The sequence below is a fragment of the Acanthochromis polyacanthus genome, chromosome 1 (assembly GCF_021347895.1).
Source record: "Acanthochromis polyacanthus isolate Apoly-LR-REF ecotype Palm Island chromosome 1, KAUST_Apoly_ChrSc, whole genome shotgun sequence".
Taxonomy (NCBI): domain Eukaryota; kingdom Metazoa; phylum Chordata; class Actinopteri; family Pomacentridae; genus Acanthochromis; species Acanthochromis polyacanthus.
In genome coordinates this window covers 21870574-21888161 of record NC_067113.1, presented here as the reverse complement: position 1 = coordinate 21888161, position 17588 = coordinate 21870574, and the positions used below count along the sequence as shown (strand labels likewise).

Here is a 17588-nt window from a genome sequence, read left to right as displayed (position 1 = left end):
TAAAATAAAAATATCTTAACACATATGAAAAAAATATAACGGTATCCAGCTAAGTAAAACCGTCGCCACGAATGCAGTGTTATATTTTGGAAAGCGCTAGCGGAAGTGCCACTATGTTTGTATGCTGTTTGAAATGCTGCTCATGACATGCCACTTTTTGCTTAAAGTTTTTTGCCACGGCTTGTGAAAATGAGCAGTGGCACAAATCAGAGGACTTTATTCCAAACTTGGGGTGCCTCCGTTTCTCAAAACAAAGTTGCTCAACCGGGAAAAGATGCCAAAAAAGCCGCTGGACGGCGAAGAACAGCCCCAAGTAGCAGTTCTCAGGTAGCTAGCACACATCCTCCTCGAAATCCTCTATGGACTGAATTTGGTCAGGGGTCCACATATACTTCAGCAGAAACCCCAGTGAGGACAGATGACCTGCTGCCTGGATATGAAGATGAAGATGATGATCTCATGGTGGTGGCTGTCTATGAAGCTGAAAGGAGTCTTCAGTTGGATAATGCTAACTTTTTTCAAGATGACAACCCTACAGGAGCAGAAAACATTGCCCTGTCTCCTGTCCCATCAGGTGGGCAGACATACCCAGACTTGCCAGGCTTTGACGGCTCCTCAGCTAAGGTGTGGATCTACCCCACCAACTACCCTATTAGGGAGTACCAGCTGAAGATATCAGAGGCTGCCCTGTTTCAGAACACACTGGTGTGCCTTCCCACTGGTCTGGGGAAAACCTTCATAGCCTCTGTGGTTATGTACAACTTCTACCGCTGGTATCCATCTGGGAAGATTGTGTTCATGGCCCCCACTAAGCCTCTGGTGGCCCAGCAGATTGAGGCATGTTATAAAGTGATGGGAATCCCACAGGCTCATATGGCTGAGTTAACAGGTAATAAGATCATGGCACATCATCACCATCATCCTCCCTCTTCCAGCAGTCACTAACACGAGTGTATCTTCTGATTTATAGGCAGCACAGCAGCCAAACAGAGACAAGAGGTGTGGAGGTCCAAGCGTGTCTTCTTCCTCACCCCTCAGGTGATGGCTAATGATCTGTCCAGAGACACGTGCCCGGCCCAGCAGATCAAGTGTGTGGTGATCGATGAAGCACACAAGGCACTGGGCAACCATGCTTACTGTCAGGTAAACAAAGCTTACGTCAGTTATCCACAGCATGGCATTTAGATCAGTTTTTTTTTTTTGCATTTAAATCACTTAAATTGCTTTGCCCTGATTCTCACACGCTCACATGCTAGATTTCACAGTTTACGTACTGTATAGTGATTTATATCTGCATTGTGATATAAATTTCATACACTGTACCAAGATAAAAAGCTTTTTTTCTAGCAGATGGTTTCATTCTGTCCAGACATACCCTGTACTTCTCCCTCTTGCTCAGGTGATCAGACAGCTTGGCAGTCAGACTCTGCAGTTCCGCATCCTGGCTCTTAGTGCCACTCCAGGTGGAGATACAAAGGTGACAGTGATATATTTCTGTCTGCGTATCTTTTCTTGACTCTGAACTAATGTGTCCTAAAAATATAATTTGTCCTTGCAACTATTCTGAACTATTCTGTCCTCCCTCGCTTCATCCTTGCAGTCAGTGCAGTCGGTGATCTCCAATCTGCTCATCTCCCACATTGAGCTGCGTTCAGAGGAGAGTCCAGACATCCGGGCTCATTCCCACCAGCGCAGTGTGGACAAAGTGATTGTTCCTCTGGGTGAGGCCCTTTCAGCTCACCAGGCTTGTTACCTGCAGGTAGGCACATCCCCCAGCTTTACTGTTTTTATTTTTCCTGACATTAAACGTCTGACATGACAGTCTGATGTGAGAGAATGAGAAAAATGTCACTTTTATGCCCCTTTAAAGCATGATATTTGTCATATTTCTGGCTTCGTCAGTCTGTTGAAGTCACTCATTCTGTCATTCAGACAAAGGTCACTTTTATGTTTTTCACAAACAGACACACCACAGTAATGAAGAGAGCCACAGTATGCATGCGATATTTGTCACCCACGTGAAATTGGACAGAACTTCAAGTGATGTATAAGACATAATAATGCACTTTTAAACAAAATATTAAGTCTAAGCATATATCAAGCTTGTCAGCCTGTCCACATAAATAATTGCCTAGTTTATCTATGATTTTTGTAATCACTCAAAATTCTGGCCATGTGCCACTAAAATAGAAAAGATCAAAAGTTATCCCTCTGTTGGGGGTAATTTTTTAAGGAATTAATGACGTTACAGGTACTGTTGTTCTGTATGCGGAAATGTCTGCAGTACTTTCGCTATGTAAATAAAACTGAATTGAATTTTGCTTTGGAGATGCTTCAGTGGATCCTGCTGGTGTTTGATGTTCTTTATGAAACTCAAAGGAAAGACTCCTACTAACAGCTGGAAGCAGCAAACTTCAGCTGTTGCTAATATTATGTCAAAAAAAAGCAAACAAACACGGCAATAATTAAGAATGCTAATAATAGTTATTATTCAAATTAAGGACTGTTATTTTAATATGATATCACACAATAAATACTAATTAATTATAATTTATATAGTTAGTAGGGGCTGAATTTTATTGGTTAGTTTCAGTTTTCATTGCAGTATACTCAAATGTGGAAATAGCCTTCCTTAAATCACTTTACACAACTTAAAGTATTGCCGGGTCTGTCCATCAGTGCGTTTCTAACCTGTGCAGTGTTGAAAGTAAAATGAAAATGTTGCTAGGCGGGATCTAGTCAGATTGCAGTCGGCATTTTTATGGATAAGTGATCAGGGTGCTCATTTAGCCATGACGTCAGCACGTCCAGTTGCTCTCAGTTTAGTTTTGTCTCATTGAAACCACAACAAACAAAGTGTTTTTGCATAGTTCATGACATTTTAATAGTAATTTTCAAGCACATTCAGATTCAGAAAGTTCGCTCATTTCCTCAAACGTTTCTTCATTTTGTCTTGTTGTGTTTGGGTCCATCAATCTGTTGCTCATGTTACAGTTTGTTTGGTGCTTTGCTGCCACCCTGTGGTTATCGTCTGCTCGCTTCTTTCGTTAAAGCTCCTCAGCTGTAATCCTCCTCTCAGCATCACGTCTTTCTCCTCACTGTGTGCTTCTTTCCGGGTCAGTCACCGTTAAATGGATTGATCTGTCTTGAAAGCACCATCCTGCTCCACTCGGTGGTCTAGCTTTTCGTGTTGGTAGACTGAATTGTTCTGGATTATTAACGGACCCTACCTGCTCTCTGCTCGTCACGGGTCTGTTCCCTGTCTGTGTGTGCTGTACTGTAAATATGCAGCTACACTTGATCCGTCTCTGCCTGCCGGACAGCTGGAATTTAACACCTTCATTTGAAAGTTTAGACCCTTCGTATACTCCTGGGCCATCTTCAACTAATTTTCTACGCCTCAGCTTTTTGCTTATTCTATGTACTAATAGGCAGAGTTCTTCTTTTTTGTACTTTAGTTGCTTTTTTTCCACCCTCTCTCCATCCGACCACTTGACCGGAGGATGTCAGGAATCTGCTTGTTAACATCCCACTGCCAAAATACAGGCAACACTGTATTCAGTTGTGGTATGAGCATTACCGCAATCATGCAGGCAGAATTTAATAACTGTTGAGCAAATCAGGAAAATGAACCAGTCATGCAGACAAGTGTTTTGTGCTCAGCTGTGTGTTTTTTCCTTTAGTTTTTTTGGCCTCACTGAATCACAGACGTAGAAGAAAGGCCAGTATTCATCCACACAATCATTCAGGTAGCCTCCTCTTCCTCCATGGAGTGGTTTTTATTCAGCATGGATTGAGGTTTTAGAGATGGTGTGAGCATTTATGCCACTGTTGAGGCTGCTGCTCAGATACGTGTCATAAATTTGACACCCTGTATTGTGTTGTAACTGAAGCTGATGGTGTAATTTAGGGCTTGTTATTTAAGGGCGTAAAACAGTTATGTAACACAATTGTGGTTGTTTGAACACACAAGTTCCTTTTTCCATATTTATTGCTCCAAGTTGACCAAACAGTAATGTGATTGGTAAGAAATAAGCAATATTTGGAACCCATACACATTTGCAGTAAAGCTCAAAATCTTGGTGTCAAAATTTCGAATAACGTACAAAAGTTGGTAGAAATACAGTTTTTTTGTGTGTTTTATGAAAAGAGAACTGTTGAACATTTATTCTTCAGTGCTGATAGGCTGTTAATTGTGATGTTTAACCAATCAAATGGCGGCAAATGCTGCATGTCGCTCAATACCAGACAGTGTTGACTACAGATTTGTCATTTTTAAGTGGATTTATTTAAAGAGAGAAAAAAACATCTGAAAAACTGTGATGTTCGACCCCTATTTATTGTGTTTATACCCGTTGTGTCATTTGCAAACTGAAAGCTGTTGAAACCCTCATGTTCGTTCCCATCGGCTCTCTCTTTTACCATCTGTGTGCTGCATTGTGCAACAGGCTGCCCTCTGATAGTGTGTCTGTGTCCCCCTTGTGAGAGCTCATCATGTTACTATGCTCCAGTAACTCAGCACCAGTTCCTGCGGTGAGGTGGATAATGCTATACATTTCAAAACTAAGTAGGGTGGGACACATTTGGTTTGCCACATTTGATACCATAAAAAGGAAATGAATGGCCTTGGGGGGTTTCTATAGCAACCATTGTTGTTGGTTGATTGACACAAACAACACGGAATGATGCACTTGTTTTGTCTCTGCCGTCATGCTGAGTGCGAGTCTAAAGTGTACTGTATTTTGCATTGCATTAGTAATTCATACTGTGATGTTTGCTTTCAAATTTCAAAGTTTTGCCACAAACTCCTCTGAACCACGGGATCGGACGCTATTTATCAAAGCAAGTTTTGTGTATACGAACCCGCTAAAACTTTACGTCATCGTAGATTTCAAAAGACAGGAGACAAGCACATTTTTATTGAACAAAGAAATCCACAATAGCTCTTGTTGTTGCACTTGAATTTTCACAGTACATCACACTTTTGCAAAACACTAAAAAAAAAAGAAAAACAAAAGCAAAAAGAAAGAAAAACAAAATTATTTCCACAAACTTGATGTTCCCATATAACCAGGCTTGTAAAGGGAAAACCAATCTACATGTATCATGGCTTTGCACGTGTTTCCACACTATAGTTGTCATAGAGTATCATATCAACGCTACAATCATTTAATGCAAAATAGATTCTTTGGATTTGGATGTCCTGATATCAACCGAACTGTTTGACATGAAGACTGGGCAACCTTCCCAACCCAATACTAAACTTTCTTAGCCATTGCTTTGTTGACTTTTTCTGTGAAGCCAATTTTCTCCCGGTTTTGGCTTAACTTTCCTTTCTCACAGAGTAAACAGGCTTCAACAAGTGTCCATTTTTGCATTTCATAGATCCTGCTGTACTTGTAAAAAAAATCCTTACACAGTGATGATTTGGCTAGTTCACTTCTAGTTTTATTTCACTGGCACCCAAGCAGTAAGCGCACATTTCCTAAGCAGAAATATCCCTACATTACTGTGAACTCTAGGTGTAGCTGGCAATATCGCTTTGTCTCTGTTGCATTGCATTGGTTTGTTTGATTTTGAAATATAGTGAAGATAAAGATAAACACTTCTGACTTTACATACTCTTTTTAATCGGTGACAAAACATGAAAAAACAGTTTTAATTAAAACAGAATGTAGCTCCCCCCCTATTTTTAAAGAGTATAATCACAGTAGAGATATTCTCTGTGCTCTTTTTTTAACTTTAAACTTGCATTGTCTCTACTCAGCAGCAGTAGTATTTGCAAATAGAAAGAGTATGACAAAGAGGTACATCGGTAACTACTGTTGTGTGTGAGACTTAAAATATGAGGAATGCATTACCTTGTATATAATGTGTATAATCTGTAAGTATGATTGTCATTCAGCGGTAAAACCAGTGGGTTTTCCAGCATTTGGTTTGTAGAAGTGTGGCATTTGTTTATACTTTTACCTTACATTCATATACAAACACATGTTTGTTTCCTAAATTAGTGTCACCTATTGTGTTGAGCTTATTTGTAGTTGAAGCCACTAGTTCTGGTCTGGTTGTCTGTCGGGCTGTGATACATGCTGCACAGCTCCTTCCTGTTCTACAATACCAGCTACTGAAGACCCCCTTAGATTGGGTTAGGTCAGTGGCCCAGGAACTGGCTTGTTGATTATTGGATATCGAATAAATATTGCACTTACTGTTGAAATAAAATATGCACATCAGAAAGATGTGTAACCTGTAGTGAATGGTGTAATCTAGAGCTAAAGAAACAGCGGATCAAAAGTGACAGAGCTGAAATCACCTCAACAAGCTAGAGAATGACTCCACATGACAAAACATTGTGGCTGTGCAATAAACAGAAAGGGAACATAATAAGGCTGTAAGTCCACTGGGAGCCTGTTTCTTCTGTGGGTTGACAGGCTGTTTGCATGTTTTTGACACCACTCAGTGGTCACCATGTTCACAGAGCGTTAAGAGTTCAAATATTTCAACTTTCAACTAGAGGGCACTGTGCTTAGGACAGGCTTTAAGCCATCTCAAAGCAGGAGATGAATGCTATGCTTCACCTTAAGATCTGGGTTGCGTTTATGAGAGTATGGCAGTGGTTAAGTGCAGTTCTTGTGGGTGAAATGAAGATTTAATTAATGAACATGAACATAGATGAGAATTTACTGACGTTAAAGTATCAGCTGAGCTCTTTTTTTTCTTTTCCTGTTTTTCTTAAATGAAAACCCGATGGCTGTGGAGTGTGCTAGGCTGGTGGTCATTTCAGATATTGGTGGTGACAGAAGATGATGTTACACCTGAGGCTGTAGCTGAGCAGAGGCAGTGTTAAGGGAGTCTTTATGAGGCTCAAAGGTCAAAGCTAGGATGCTGCGAGATGCTGCTGTCCATCAGCGCCGCTCTAGGAACCAGATCTCATTCTGACGGTGGCTGTGAGCAGGGTTGGTGTAGCCGGCCACGATGAATGAGTCGTTGACACACACACCTGGAGAGTCCAGCAGCTCAGCCATGGCATTGATCTGATCAATGATGGTCACTTCATTGGTGGGACCAGTGAAGGCCCTGGAAGATGGCATCAAATGTCAATGTTAGTGTCACACAGGACAAACAGCAAAAGAAGCAATAATTCTAACCGTGCTGACTGAAACACCGTCAGATGTCAGTACTAAAAAGAGGAGGGAGTTACTCGAGAAAAGATGGTTATTATTTAATTCTCAACAAACCTGGTATATACGACAGTGGCAGGCCAGACCTCTACAGTGATGTCACTGTCGTAAGGTTGTGGGGGCTGGGCCTGATGCTCAGCTGGCAGGTAGTACGCCACCGTGACATCATGAGAAATCACAGAATGGTTCTCATCTGTGCGCACCACCGTCACGATGGGCAGCGTCATGCCCAGGTAGTCATCTAGATGAAGAAAATTGTGGCTGTCATTTCTGGTCATTAATTGTCAGGCTGATTTAAAAAAATGACTGGCGTCGAGAATATTTCCAGCTAATGAAACGGACAAGGCAGTGATTCAAAAGGCCAGAACCAGATTGCGTGTGTGACAAGGTCTCTTGCTTTTGGACTCACCTACGGAGTTCTGCTGGCAGATGTATCTCATTATCCTCATAAAGCCATAGCAGATGCTCTGTTCATAAGTTTCCTCATGCATCGTTATACAAGCCCAGTGACCCTTTTCATAATGGCGTTTCTCAAATAGCACTTCCCCACACTGAAAAAGGAAAACAAACACATGAACCTAAACACCTTCTGAATACAATGTAAACCTTCTTGCCAATAAATGGCTCAACAAACGGAAAGCTGTCATCTACAAATGATGTGAAAAATCCCTCATGAACTTGCTACTCAAGATGAAACTTATTCAAGATATAGTGTTTGGCCTTGTTAGCATACATGAAAAGTGATGTGTGATGAAATGTGCAAGAAGTTCTCCAAACATTTCTAAACTTAATAAAGGCTTCAATTATAAATGTGCAGGTGTTTGCTGCGTAATATGACTTTTTGTCAAGACTTGATTTTTTTCATCTTGTCTGCATTTCTGAAATTTTATTTCGACAGCTTACATGTTACAAGGCCAGGTTGTGTAATGTATTCATTGTTTGTGGATCTCACTGATTTTGATCCTTTTTTTTCAGTTGGGTACTTTGGTAAGGTTTTCAGACTACTAGTAAACAGATTGGTGTCTAACAAGGGCTGTAGTGAACCAAAACAAAACTTGACTGACTCATGTTGTACCTACTTTTGAATCAATTAACTGATACACTGAATTAGTCACAGTGCACTCTCACTGCTAGCTTTCCAGCCTTAATATATAAACATTAAAAACTAGTATTTGGAGCATACTAAATAATCACACTCCAGTTATTTTACACTCAGTGATTACAGAAGATGAGCATGTACCTGCTTTTATCGGTATGATTTCACAGGTGATTTAGTCTACTGTTTTTGGATGATATGCCATGTTGGTTGTTAAACTATGATATGTACACTGCAATTTGCAATTCTTACACATGACGTTTGGGACATCAAGTGTAACAAAATGCAAAATTAGCTTTTTAGTTTGAAGGTGTCTTCAAGTAAACATTAGATGAGTTAAACTGAGCAGTCTCCATTAGGTTATACGAGGTTAAAATTGTAATGTGCGAGCATTCGCAGGTAGGCCGTTCCACCCCTGCCAAACATAAAGGAGAATTCTGGGAAAGCGATTGACACAGTGCCTTTTTCCTTCTGAAAGTAACACTGCTGATTGTCTGACCAATGAGTGTTTGGTTGAAGAGCGTATCAACCAGCCAATCAACTCGTCAATGTGGAAACTACAGCCCTGCTTTTACCTACTACAAAATAAGAAATCTTTAAGTATATTGTTACTGCTTTCCATTTTATTTGAATGTTGTCTGTGTGCTGTTACCACTGCAGTTCAGGATTGTGATCGACTGTTTGAAGTTTGCTAGTAGTCAACGTGCTGCCATTTTAGAAGACACTACAAACTTCTCCAAGAATAGAATGCCATGACTGTCCTTTGTTTAACCTCAGTCTTCGCCTAAGTTTTCATGAACTAATTAAATCAAGTTAAACCAATTAGCTCTCTTTATTTATATGGTCCCCTAAGGAGTTTAAACAGCTTATTGTGTTGGGCCACACGATCATCTTCGCTGAAATTTAAAGCCGACCCGCACTCACACAGATGATCTTATCGTGACTGTAGATTGGCAAAATGTTTGTGTTTTTCATATGATGTCTGTGACCTTAATCTAACCAGCTACAGGCGCAATAAAATGTAACTGTGCCAGCAAGAAAAATGGCAGAGAAATAATCTGTACTTCTAACAAAATATTTACTCAAAGTTCAAGTGTGAGTAAAATGTAAAATGGCCACTTTGGCTCCATTGTGTCCAGTTTTTGACTGTTGTAGTAGTTCTGCTACTCTACACGGTTTGGGTTGTGATGCAAAGTCTTAATATGCAGCTCTTGTTCTTAATGCAGATACACTTGGCTTCTTTAAACTAGGTCACTAATTTGATAGTGGTTTTCCTTTAATGTAGAGCATGAAAATGTACAGAAAGATGGAGTTACACATGTTCAGAATATATACATTATTTGTCCTGGTCAGTAGTAAAAGTCAGATTAATACCTTCTCTTTGCGTGCAAGGAGGGTAAAAGGTACGTGCTCTCTGGAACTGCGTCCTTGGTTGTTGCTGGTCAGCTGTTGAATGGGTTCTGCCAGATCTGTCAAACACACAAACAATATGAGGAGAGCTGAAACCATTTTTCCAAAATAGTAGGAAACGTTGACACAAGTAAAACCATTTGCATGAGATGCTTCATGATGTGTTTGTGCTAGACATGGACAGCCAAAACACTTTGCTGTAATCAAACGCAAACTTTGCCTGCATGCAGCACAGAGTGGAAACTGATGTTTTAAACCATTCACAGTGAGGTCTCTTTTCTTTTTATTGTTTTGGGTCTCATGGCATTTATGAAATCTATAATGTATACATATGCAAGATCTCTCCTGTGGTTTCCACACACTTCATTTAACTTTAATCCGCTCACGCTGCAGTCGGCTCTCTCTTATCTGTATGAAAGGTCCTCACTTCCAGTAATCTGTTGGCTGGCTCTGTTAGCAGTTTGAGAGAGAATGCTGCCAGACAGATGGAGCACTGTGCCAGGAAGTTGCAGAGAGTAATGTTTATTCGAGTTGATGGAGAGAACATTGATTAAAGCTGCCCAAGGCCAGGTATAGACTGGTATTAACAAAGAGACTGCAGCATTAGCCAGGGGTTCTGACACACGCAAGTCTATTCGACCAACTCTTTCATAACATTTCCTCATAAATTCATGCATTAACTTTGCAATTAAATCTCTTATTGGGCCTTAGAAGCAACTCATCCGCAAATGTATCACTAAAGCAAATATTAACAGCCTAAACACCCAAACACTTTTTATAATGCCTCCGTTGTCAGAATAAATGATAGCATCATGTTCAATTGTTCAACTGTCAAATACAAGGCACTCAAGGTGAACCCAATTCAATCACATTTTGTTAATCAATACTATGGAGGACAACTAGGTCGGAGGGATCAGTGCTATTTACATGATCAATCATTGGACAACGAACAAAGCTGTAGGCTGCCGTGTGTGTGGGGCATCTCAGCAATATGAAACTCATTTAGTATGATCTCATTAAATCAGAGTGGGAAAAGAGAACAACTCGGCCCAAATCACTGCACATTTGTCTACACATCCAGGCACAGACTGCATGCACACAAAGACAAACTCATCAGTTTCTATGGCAGCACTTCCAGAGCCACTCTATGTTGACGCACAGCGGTCAACAAACCGTCAACCCACATGGCTGTTTTTGTACCTAAGTGTTCTAATCAATTCTGAGCCGTAGTAACGTCCCAGTTTCAGTCTGGTTACTGTTCTACTAACCTTTGCTTCACTGTTTATATCAGTTTTTCTGAAACCCTGACGCATAATTTTGAGTATTCTGTTTATAATCATTCTTTTTTTTTTGTACAACCATCACTTTCTGATCAGTTATTACAGACTAAAATGTAAAATGTGTTGATTGTTTAGGTTTTAATTTCAGTAGCACAACAGACCCAGGAAATCAGGGACTCTCAACTTTCAACAAGTACAAATATCATTTTTCACTTGACCTGTAGTAAGTGGTGAGTGTGTAGTCTATTTGTAGCTTTTCTTATCTGTAGTGTGCATAATGCTATGCAATCTCATGTGCAGAATAGACAGTCAGATTGAATGACTGTCATATTTAAATTAGATTTTCGATAGAATTACTTAAAGTCAATTCAGCCTCTATTCAGTATTAACTGTGTAAAGCATGTGATGGAGCTTTAGCACATGAGATACCATCAAAAGTGTGATTGTCACACAAACTGGGTTGCATGAATATGTAAAACCACTGACCTAACAGTTTAAACCCTGGGTCAGATGCGCTGCAAAATGCATGAGGTTTGACTATTAAATAATGACTTTGAAGCTGCGTGAGTCAAACCACAGTGCATGCCTGAATCAGGAGGTAAGCGCAGGTCACAAGCATAGTCCCTGAAAAATCTGCTTGAATTAGATAGAATCATATACCATTATAATCATGATTGTTCAGCAATTCAGGTGATTAGAGTGGGTGAATTGTGCAAGAAGTACACTACTAATCACATGCTTATCAACCAAAAATGAAAACTAAAATGTTTTAAATATGTCAAAGACTGAAGTCTGTTATGGTTTTACATTATATATCCACTGAATGACCCCAACAAAATGACCCCATAGCTACTTTGCATCAAGAAAATACCAGGTTTGTGTGTGTGAGCTTTTATTTTGTATGTTGTCATAGACTCTTCCAGCGACTGTAGCGAAGGTTTAATGTGTAGACCAGCGTGTGATATTAACGCTTGCTTACAGTGGCACTTATTGTCATGTAATAAAACCACTGCATAGTGATAGAAGTAGACCACATAAACACACAAATCTGTCCTCATTTAATATTGTTCAAATACAAAATAAAATGTCACCAGTGTCATAACAGATTAGCGTGGCTGAAGCATCCACATGCAATGAAGTAGGTTTATGTCATTTGAAACTAGAACACAGCTGCTTAATTTGTTTGTGGTTTTTTGACTTTGCTACCATCAAACGGAAGGGAAATTAAGACAAGGTCAGTTTTGTTTGTTTGGTTTTCAACGATGTGAAGTTTAAAACGCTGTTATAAGGCACTTTTGGTCTAAATCCTGGAACAGTAAATTCAACCTTGTTTAAAATCTTGAAGCTCTTCAGGCATACACATCATATGATAATAATATTTATATTCTTATGTTATTAAAATAATTGCTGTCCTCTAATCTCACTTTACTGTGCACTCTAAGCAGTCTGAGTCACTGCTAATTTCCATGGCAAATAGCATCATTTGTCCCCAGCATGAAAAGAGTCAGATATATTAAATAGCTTTAGATTTATGTTTGAAGGTACCCAGTTTGCTGGTTCCTGTAATGAGTTTTGTTGCTAGGATACCATTTTAGGAATATTGATGGTAGGCCCCTTTGGAGAACAACATGAGTATGATGTAGCATTAGCTAATGTTAACCAATCAAAGACCTCAGACTGCTGCATTCTGCAGCTTTAAAAGCCGCTTGCATGACGAGCAAAGCTCCCAGCTAGTCCAGCTCCATCTGACTCCATCCCAATTAGAGCAAAGGAGTTTACTGTAGCCTTGGCCTACGTCCTTAGATACAGTACCACAGTCAATCCACAACCTCAGTACCAGCACAGGCAAGGTAGCTAATCCCCCTGAGTCAGAAAGCCCCAACAAGTGATTTCATTTTAATTCCTCAATTAGTGCTGTGGTCGGAGGGCAGAGGGAGGAAGATGTGCCAGTCTACATTACTGAATTCCCACTGGGTTCCTGCAGAGACGGCAAATGACCTAACCAGGTGGATCCAAACACAGTGTCAGGATCCCCAGCAATGATAGTAGATAATTAAAGGTAACAATCTTCTACACAAAATTATGTTCAGTTTTTACTTTTCTATGGTAATTCTTATGGTCTCAGGATTCAAACAGACAGGCATTTACAGTACACAAGCTGAACTAATATGACATCTTTGAATTTGTTTAATCCCCTGTGATGTCTGAGATGTGTTTTTAAAACACCACTTTATTACCACAAAGCTGGTATTATAATGTTGAAGTGTAGCTTATCTCAATGGGTCTATTGTTCAGCTCTGTGTACCCAAGATCTTCGATTAGTGGTGACTTGGAAGGCTCCAGAGTTCAACATTATTGTTGTTGTCCCCCATCGAGCACAACATGTGGTTTTGCATAGTAAAATCTATCGCCTGAGGCTACAAGCTGATGAAATCAGGAAATCTATACTTCAAAGGCCTGAAAAAACTAAAATTGAATTCCTGTACTTTTAGAGTAAAATCATCAAGGGTTTCCCAAAAAAAGAAAGGATTCCATTGAAGTATCGGTGACTGAAATGATTACTTGGTTACACAACAGATGTTTACAATAATAGATTTGACTGTCATATCCATAATAAAGCAATGCTCTCACTTCAGATTAAATGAATACACGTTTTATGGCAAGTAGTTAGTACACACCATTTTAGAACATGTGTAATGACACTTTTTTGCAGCACCAGTGCTGCCTCAGAGGCACCTCAGCTGCATGCTAAAGTTGGGCTCATACACTGGATTGGTCTGCTGGAGCAGTTCAGAGGTTGGACAGCAGTTCAACCTTGCACAGGCCTGTCCACATTCCAAACAACTTACAAATAGATCACGCAAACAAACAGACATATAAAGCAGTCAATGTATGGACCATCAACTCTGTTACAGGGGTGGGGTATATAGAATACTGCTTTATTACTCTGTCATCCTATCTATCTAGTACACAGGTGTCACACATACGGCCCACAGGCCAAAACTGGCCCATCAGTGAGTCCAATCCGGCCCCTGGATGGCTATGCAAAATGTAAAAAATTACAGACAGCACAAAAACTGTAAATTTTAAATAAATTCTATTGTTATTTTTGTAAAGATTTATATTATGTCTTTTACTCTGTTATTTTTTTATTATTTTATTTTCTTAACATATTTATCTTGTATGTTTAAAACAGAGAAAGTCATCTAGAATTCCATTGTACACTATGTATAATGACAATAAAGCTTTCCTATCTTGTCTTAAAAATATAGTTCATTAAATGTGAACATTTTTTGCTCCAAAACAAAAGGAAAAATTTGGAGTTGTGGTTTTTTATGGGTTATTATGCTGTGATTTTACTGGTCTGGTGTACTTGAGATCAAGTATGGGCTGTATGTGGCTCCTAAACTAAAATGGTTTTGACACCCCTGATCTAGTAGGTAGATGTGTATGAACAACAGAATAAAACTACTCCGCCTCCCTTTTTTGTATAATTTCAGACTGTAGGATTCTGCAGCCTAAAGTTACAAATCCAGTCAGTTAAAAACAAACATCTCAAGCCCCGTTTTGCATGTGAAGCTGCCGTCTTCGATTGCATTAAATAAAAAAAACAACATTCTGACAGTGATTGTAAACAGAGTACATCCTCATGGGATGACAGAGTTGCACTTTTCAGTCTGCTTTACATTATAAAATCTGAGTCAGACTGAAGACAAATGGGGTTATTGTACAGCATTAAGCTCAAAAACTGGCAACCCAGAAGTCAAGTATCCATTTGATGTATTTTGTTTCTACACTCATGTAACCCCACTGAGTTACTAGTGTGCGAGGCTATTGTGTTCAATCAAAGATGAGGAGAAAAAAGAGAACCGGTTTATTTAGGTTCAACTAACAGTGTGAATGTCGAATGCTTCTGTTTAATTGGATAGCTTATCCTTTGCTTTCCCCAGCGAATCACAGTAGCAAAACAAAGGAGCCCTTCATTTTATGCAACTGTAAGCAGTCTGTTTACTGTGATGACGTGCTTTTTAAAAAAAAATAAAAATTCCGTCTTATTCCATATTGGACTGGAAACATCATCCTTCAAACTTAAAAGCCAATTGAAGACTTTTCCGATGTCAGTAAATATGAAAGAACGCCCAATGTTGAACCGTTCACCTCATGAGCGGCAGCATGACTGGAAACAAACGGTACATAGTGGTCGCATGACATCTGAAAGCTCTGAATATTTTGTTTTCTTTTTGTTTGACAACCAGGTTCTTTGTTTTCTGGACAAAATGCTGGATAAATATGTATAATTCTGTTTTAGTATTAACTTTCTATTGAACACATCACCCACTAGACACCACAAATTGTCGTATTACTATATTATTAACCATACGGCTACTGCTTTAGTATTGAACCATATACCTACAGTAATAACAATAACATTATCACAACATGTGCGATATTGCATTGCCCTAATTAAATATTTTAGGCTACAAGTAGAAATGTGTATTTGCTGTGGTACGTCTGAAAGCACCACAAACGGATCAGTTTGAGACTAAATTCTCAGATTGTAGTTTTTAAAGATATGAATATTACCTGGTTTCTTTACCCCTCTATGACAGAAAGCTGAATATGTTGGGCTTATGGACAAAACAAAACATTTGAAGATGACATTTTGAGCTTTGGAAAATGCTGACGGACATTTTTTTTACTATTTTCTGATGCTTTATAGACCCAAATCTAATCACTTAATTGAGAAAACAACCAACAATGAAGTAATTGTTAGTGGTAGCCTTATACCTGACACCCAAATCCAGTGCTTATTCCTTATGCTTTACAGCCCGTGTGCTTTTCTACTTTACTGGCCAATCGAGCTAAGCAAGACTTTACTAATGGTTTCTGCTCAAAAGACCTCAAAAGTATCTCCAGCTTCATTAAATCGACTATTTAATGAAGTGAGTCAAAGAAGCACATGTGCAGACATCTGTGTTGTGGTAGAGTTTTGGAGCGATTCACTTAAGGATTAAAACAGCAAGCATATACAATGCTGTGTTAGCATATTTCCCAGACTTCTAGTCACTAAAATAACTGTAATACTAATACTCTCATGCCAACAGAAATCAATCCAGGGATCCTAGAGGTCCATGTAGACCCTAAAAGTGTGCCTTATTGTTGCAGTTTAAAAGCTTAGTCCTTTGAATTACAACCTGTATGCATGTCAGGGGATTTATTTATTTGTGTCTTGCATTGAATACTTTCACATTTACACCGTTTTATAGTTGAAACACATGCCTGCCTGAAGGGGAGGGACTGTCCTGGCTAGAACTGGTTTGTCTATGAGCCTCACTGGAAAGTAGGTCAATGTACATGGTGGTGAGAAAGTTGAGAACCATAACTGAAGTTGTTGGCTGTTGTTTTCACATGTCTGTTCAGCTAACATTGACGGTTACATATACGAAACAAATACTGGTGCGAAAGTACCCGGGATAAAAGTTATTTGCTATCAAAGTGAGTTAGCATGTGGATTTTGCTCGCCATAGCTGCCATACTTTTATCATACTTTACAAGTTTACCTTGGGAAACTTCCACTTGGTGTCCCCTCGCCACATCCTGCCAGTAATGAAGCAGTCGGTCTTGATCTTGGTCTTCCTCCACGGTCTCTCCTTCTTCTTCCAGACTGCCGTTACCGGAGTCTGACAGCTGGTCCTCGGAGAAAGACTCCAGGTCCTCCAGTGTGATCATCCCGTGTCGGTCGGGGCCGCTGCCGTCTCCTCCTCCTCCTCCTCCGCCGCTACCGCCGCCGCCACTCATCTGGCAGCCACCGCGGTCCATTTCTCTTCTTAAGACTAGCTAGCTAGGTTAAAAAAAATGCATCAATGGGTTAACCAGAAGTAAACAAAAAAGTAAAATCACTTCGAATTCGTCGCTGAATCGACGCTCCGTTGAAGTGTTGTTGTTTTTTCTCTTAGGACCGCGGCGCTTGACTCGTCCAGATTAGGACGACCGTTACTTGCTGGTCAATGAACCGGCCACCGCTACGCTTCAGCCGACGCAATTGTCCATGTCTGTATTCTCGGGGTTACATATGACTTACGGAAAGCATATGTTGTCGCTTTGCGCACTTTAATTTCGCGCAAAACCTAGGAAAGTCCACGTCTCCTTCCCCCGTGCGGAGCAACGTGACGCTTCCTTCATCGTAGCCGGAGGTGAACGCGGTGTTTATAGAGAGGAGGGCGGACCCACACACCACGTGACTCTGCAGGCTCCTCCGCCCCGCCTTCTCCCACTGACCGACTCAATAAATACCCGAAACCACGACCCGGGTCACACAGTTTACGCTGCACAAGTACATAATAAATAATATTAAAAGCAGTGACAAAAAGATGAGATTGCAGTCAGTTTTTGGCACAACACAAACGGCTAAAATAGTGTACAGTATTCAAATTTATCTGCCTAATTATATGCTATATAAAGTTACCCAACTTATTTAAAATCTTAACATTATGACCCTTCGATACCATATATTATTCAGACTTACCCAATAAATTATGTGTCTCATATTTAAAATATTTAGGATTATTACCATACAGTGACATATATTATTCAGTTGCACCTGAATAATTATATATTATA

The 17588-nt window shown here is 39.8% G+C and overlaps 2 protein-coding genes across 3 annotated transcripts in view; one reads left to right on the top strand and one right to left on the bottom strand.

The window, feature by feature from the left end:
* The first annotated feature begins 66 nt into the window (after positions 1–66).
* fancm (FA complementation group M) overlaps positions 67–17588 on the top strand; it is a 44383-nt gene continuing 26861 nt past the window's right edge. For both annotated transcript variants that reach the window (XM_022196838.2, XM_051954888.1), the window contains exons 1-4: positions 67–889; positions 971–1143; positions 1400–1477; positions 1601–1759. In XM_022196838.2, coding sequence (XP_022052530.2) covers positions 190–889; positions 971–1143; positions 1400–1477; positions 1601–1759 — 1110 coding nt within the window. In that variant the 5' untranslated portion in view covers positions 67–189. The remainder of the gene's footprint in view (positions 890–970; positions 1144–1399; positions 1478–1600; positions 1760–17588) is intronic.
* Positions 4898–17179, bottom strand: soul3 (heme-binding protein soul3). The gene is made up of 5 exons (XM_022196826.2): positions 16529–17179; positions 9652–9746; positions 7591–7732; positions 7239–7422; positions 4898–7077 (listed from the first exon to the last, which is right to left on the bottom strand). Exons 1-5 carry the CDS (start codon positions 16785–16787, stop codon positions 6906–6908), a joined length of 852 nt encoding a protein of 283 aa, XP_022052518.2. The 5' UTR covers positions 16788–17179; the 3' UTR covers positions 4898–6905.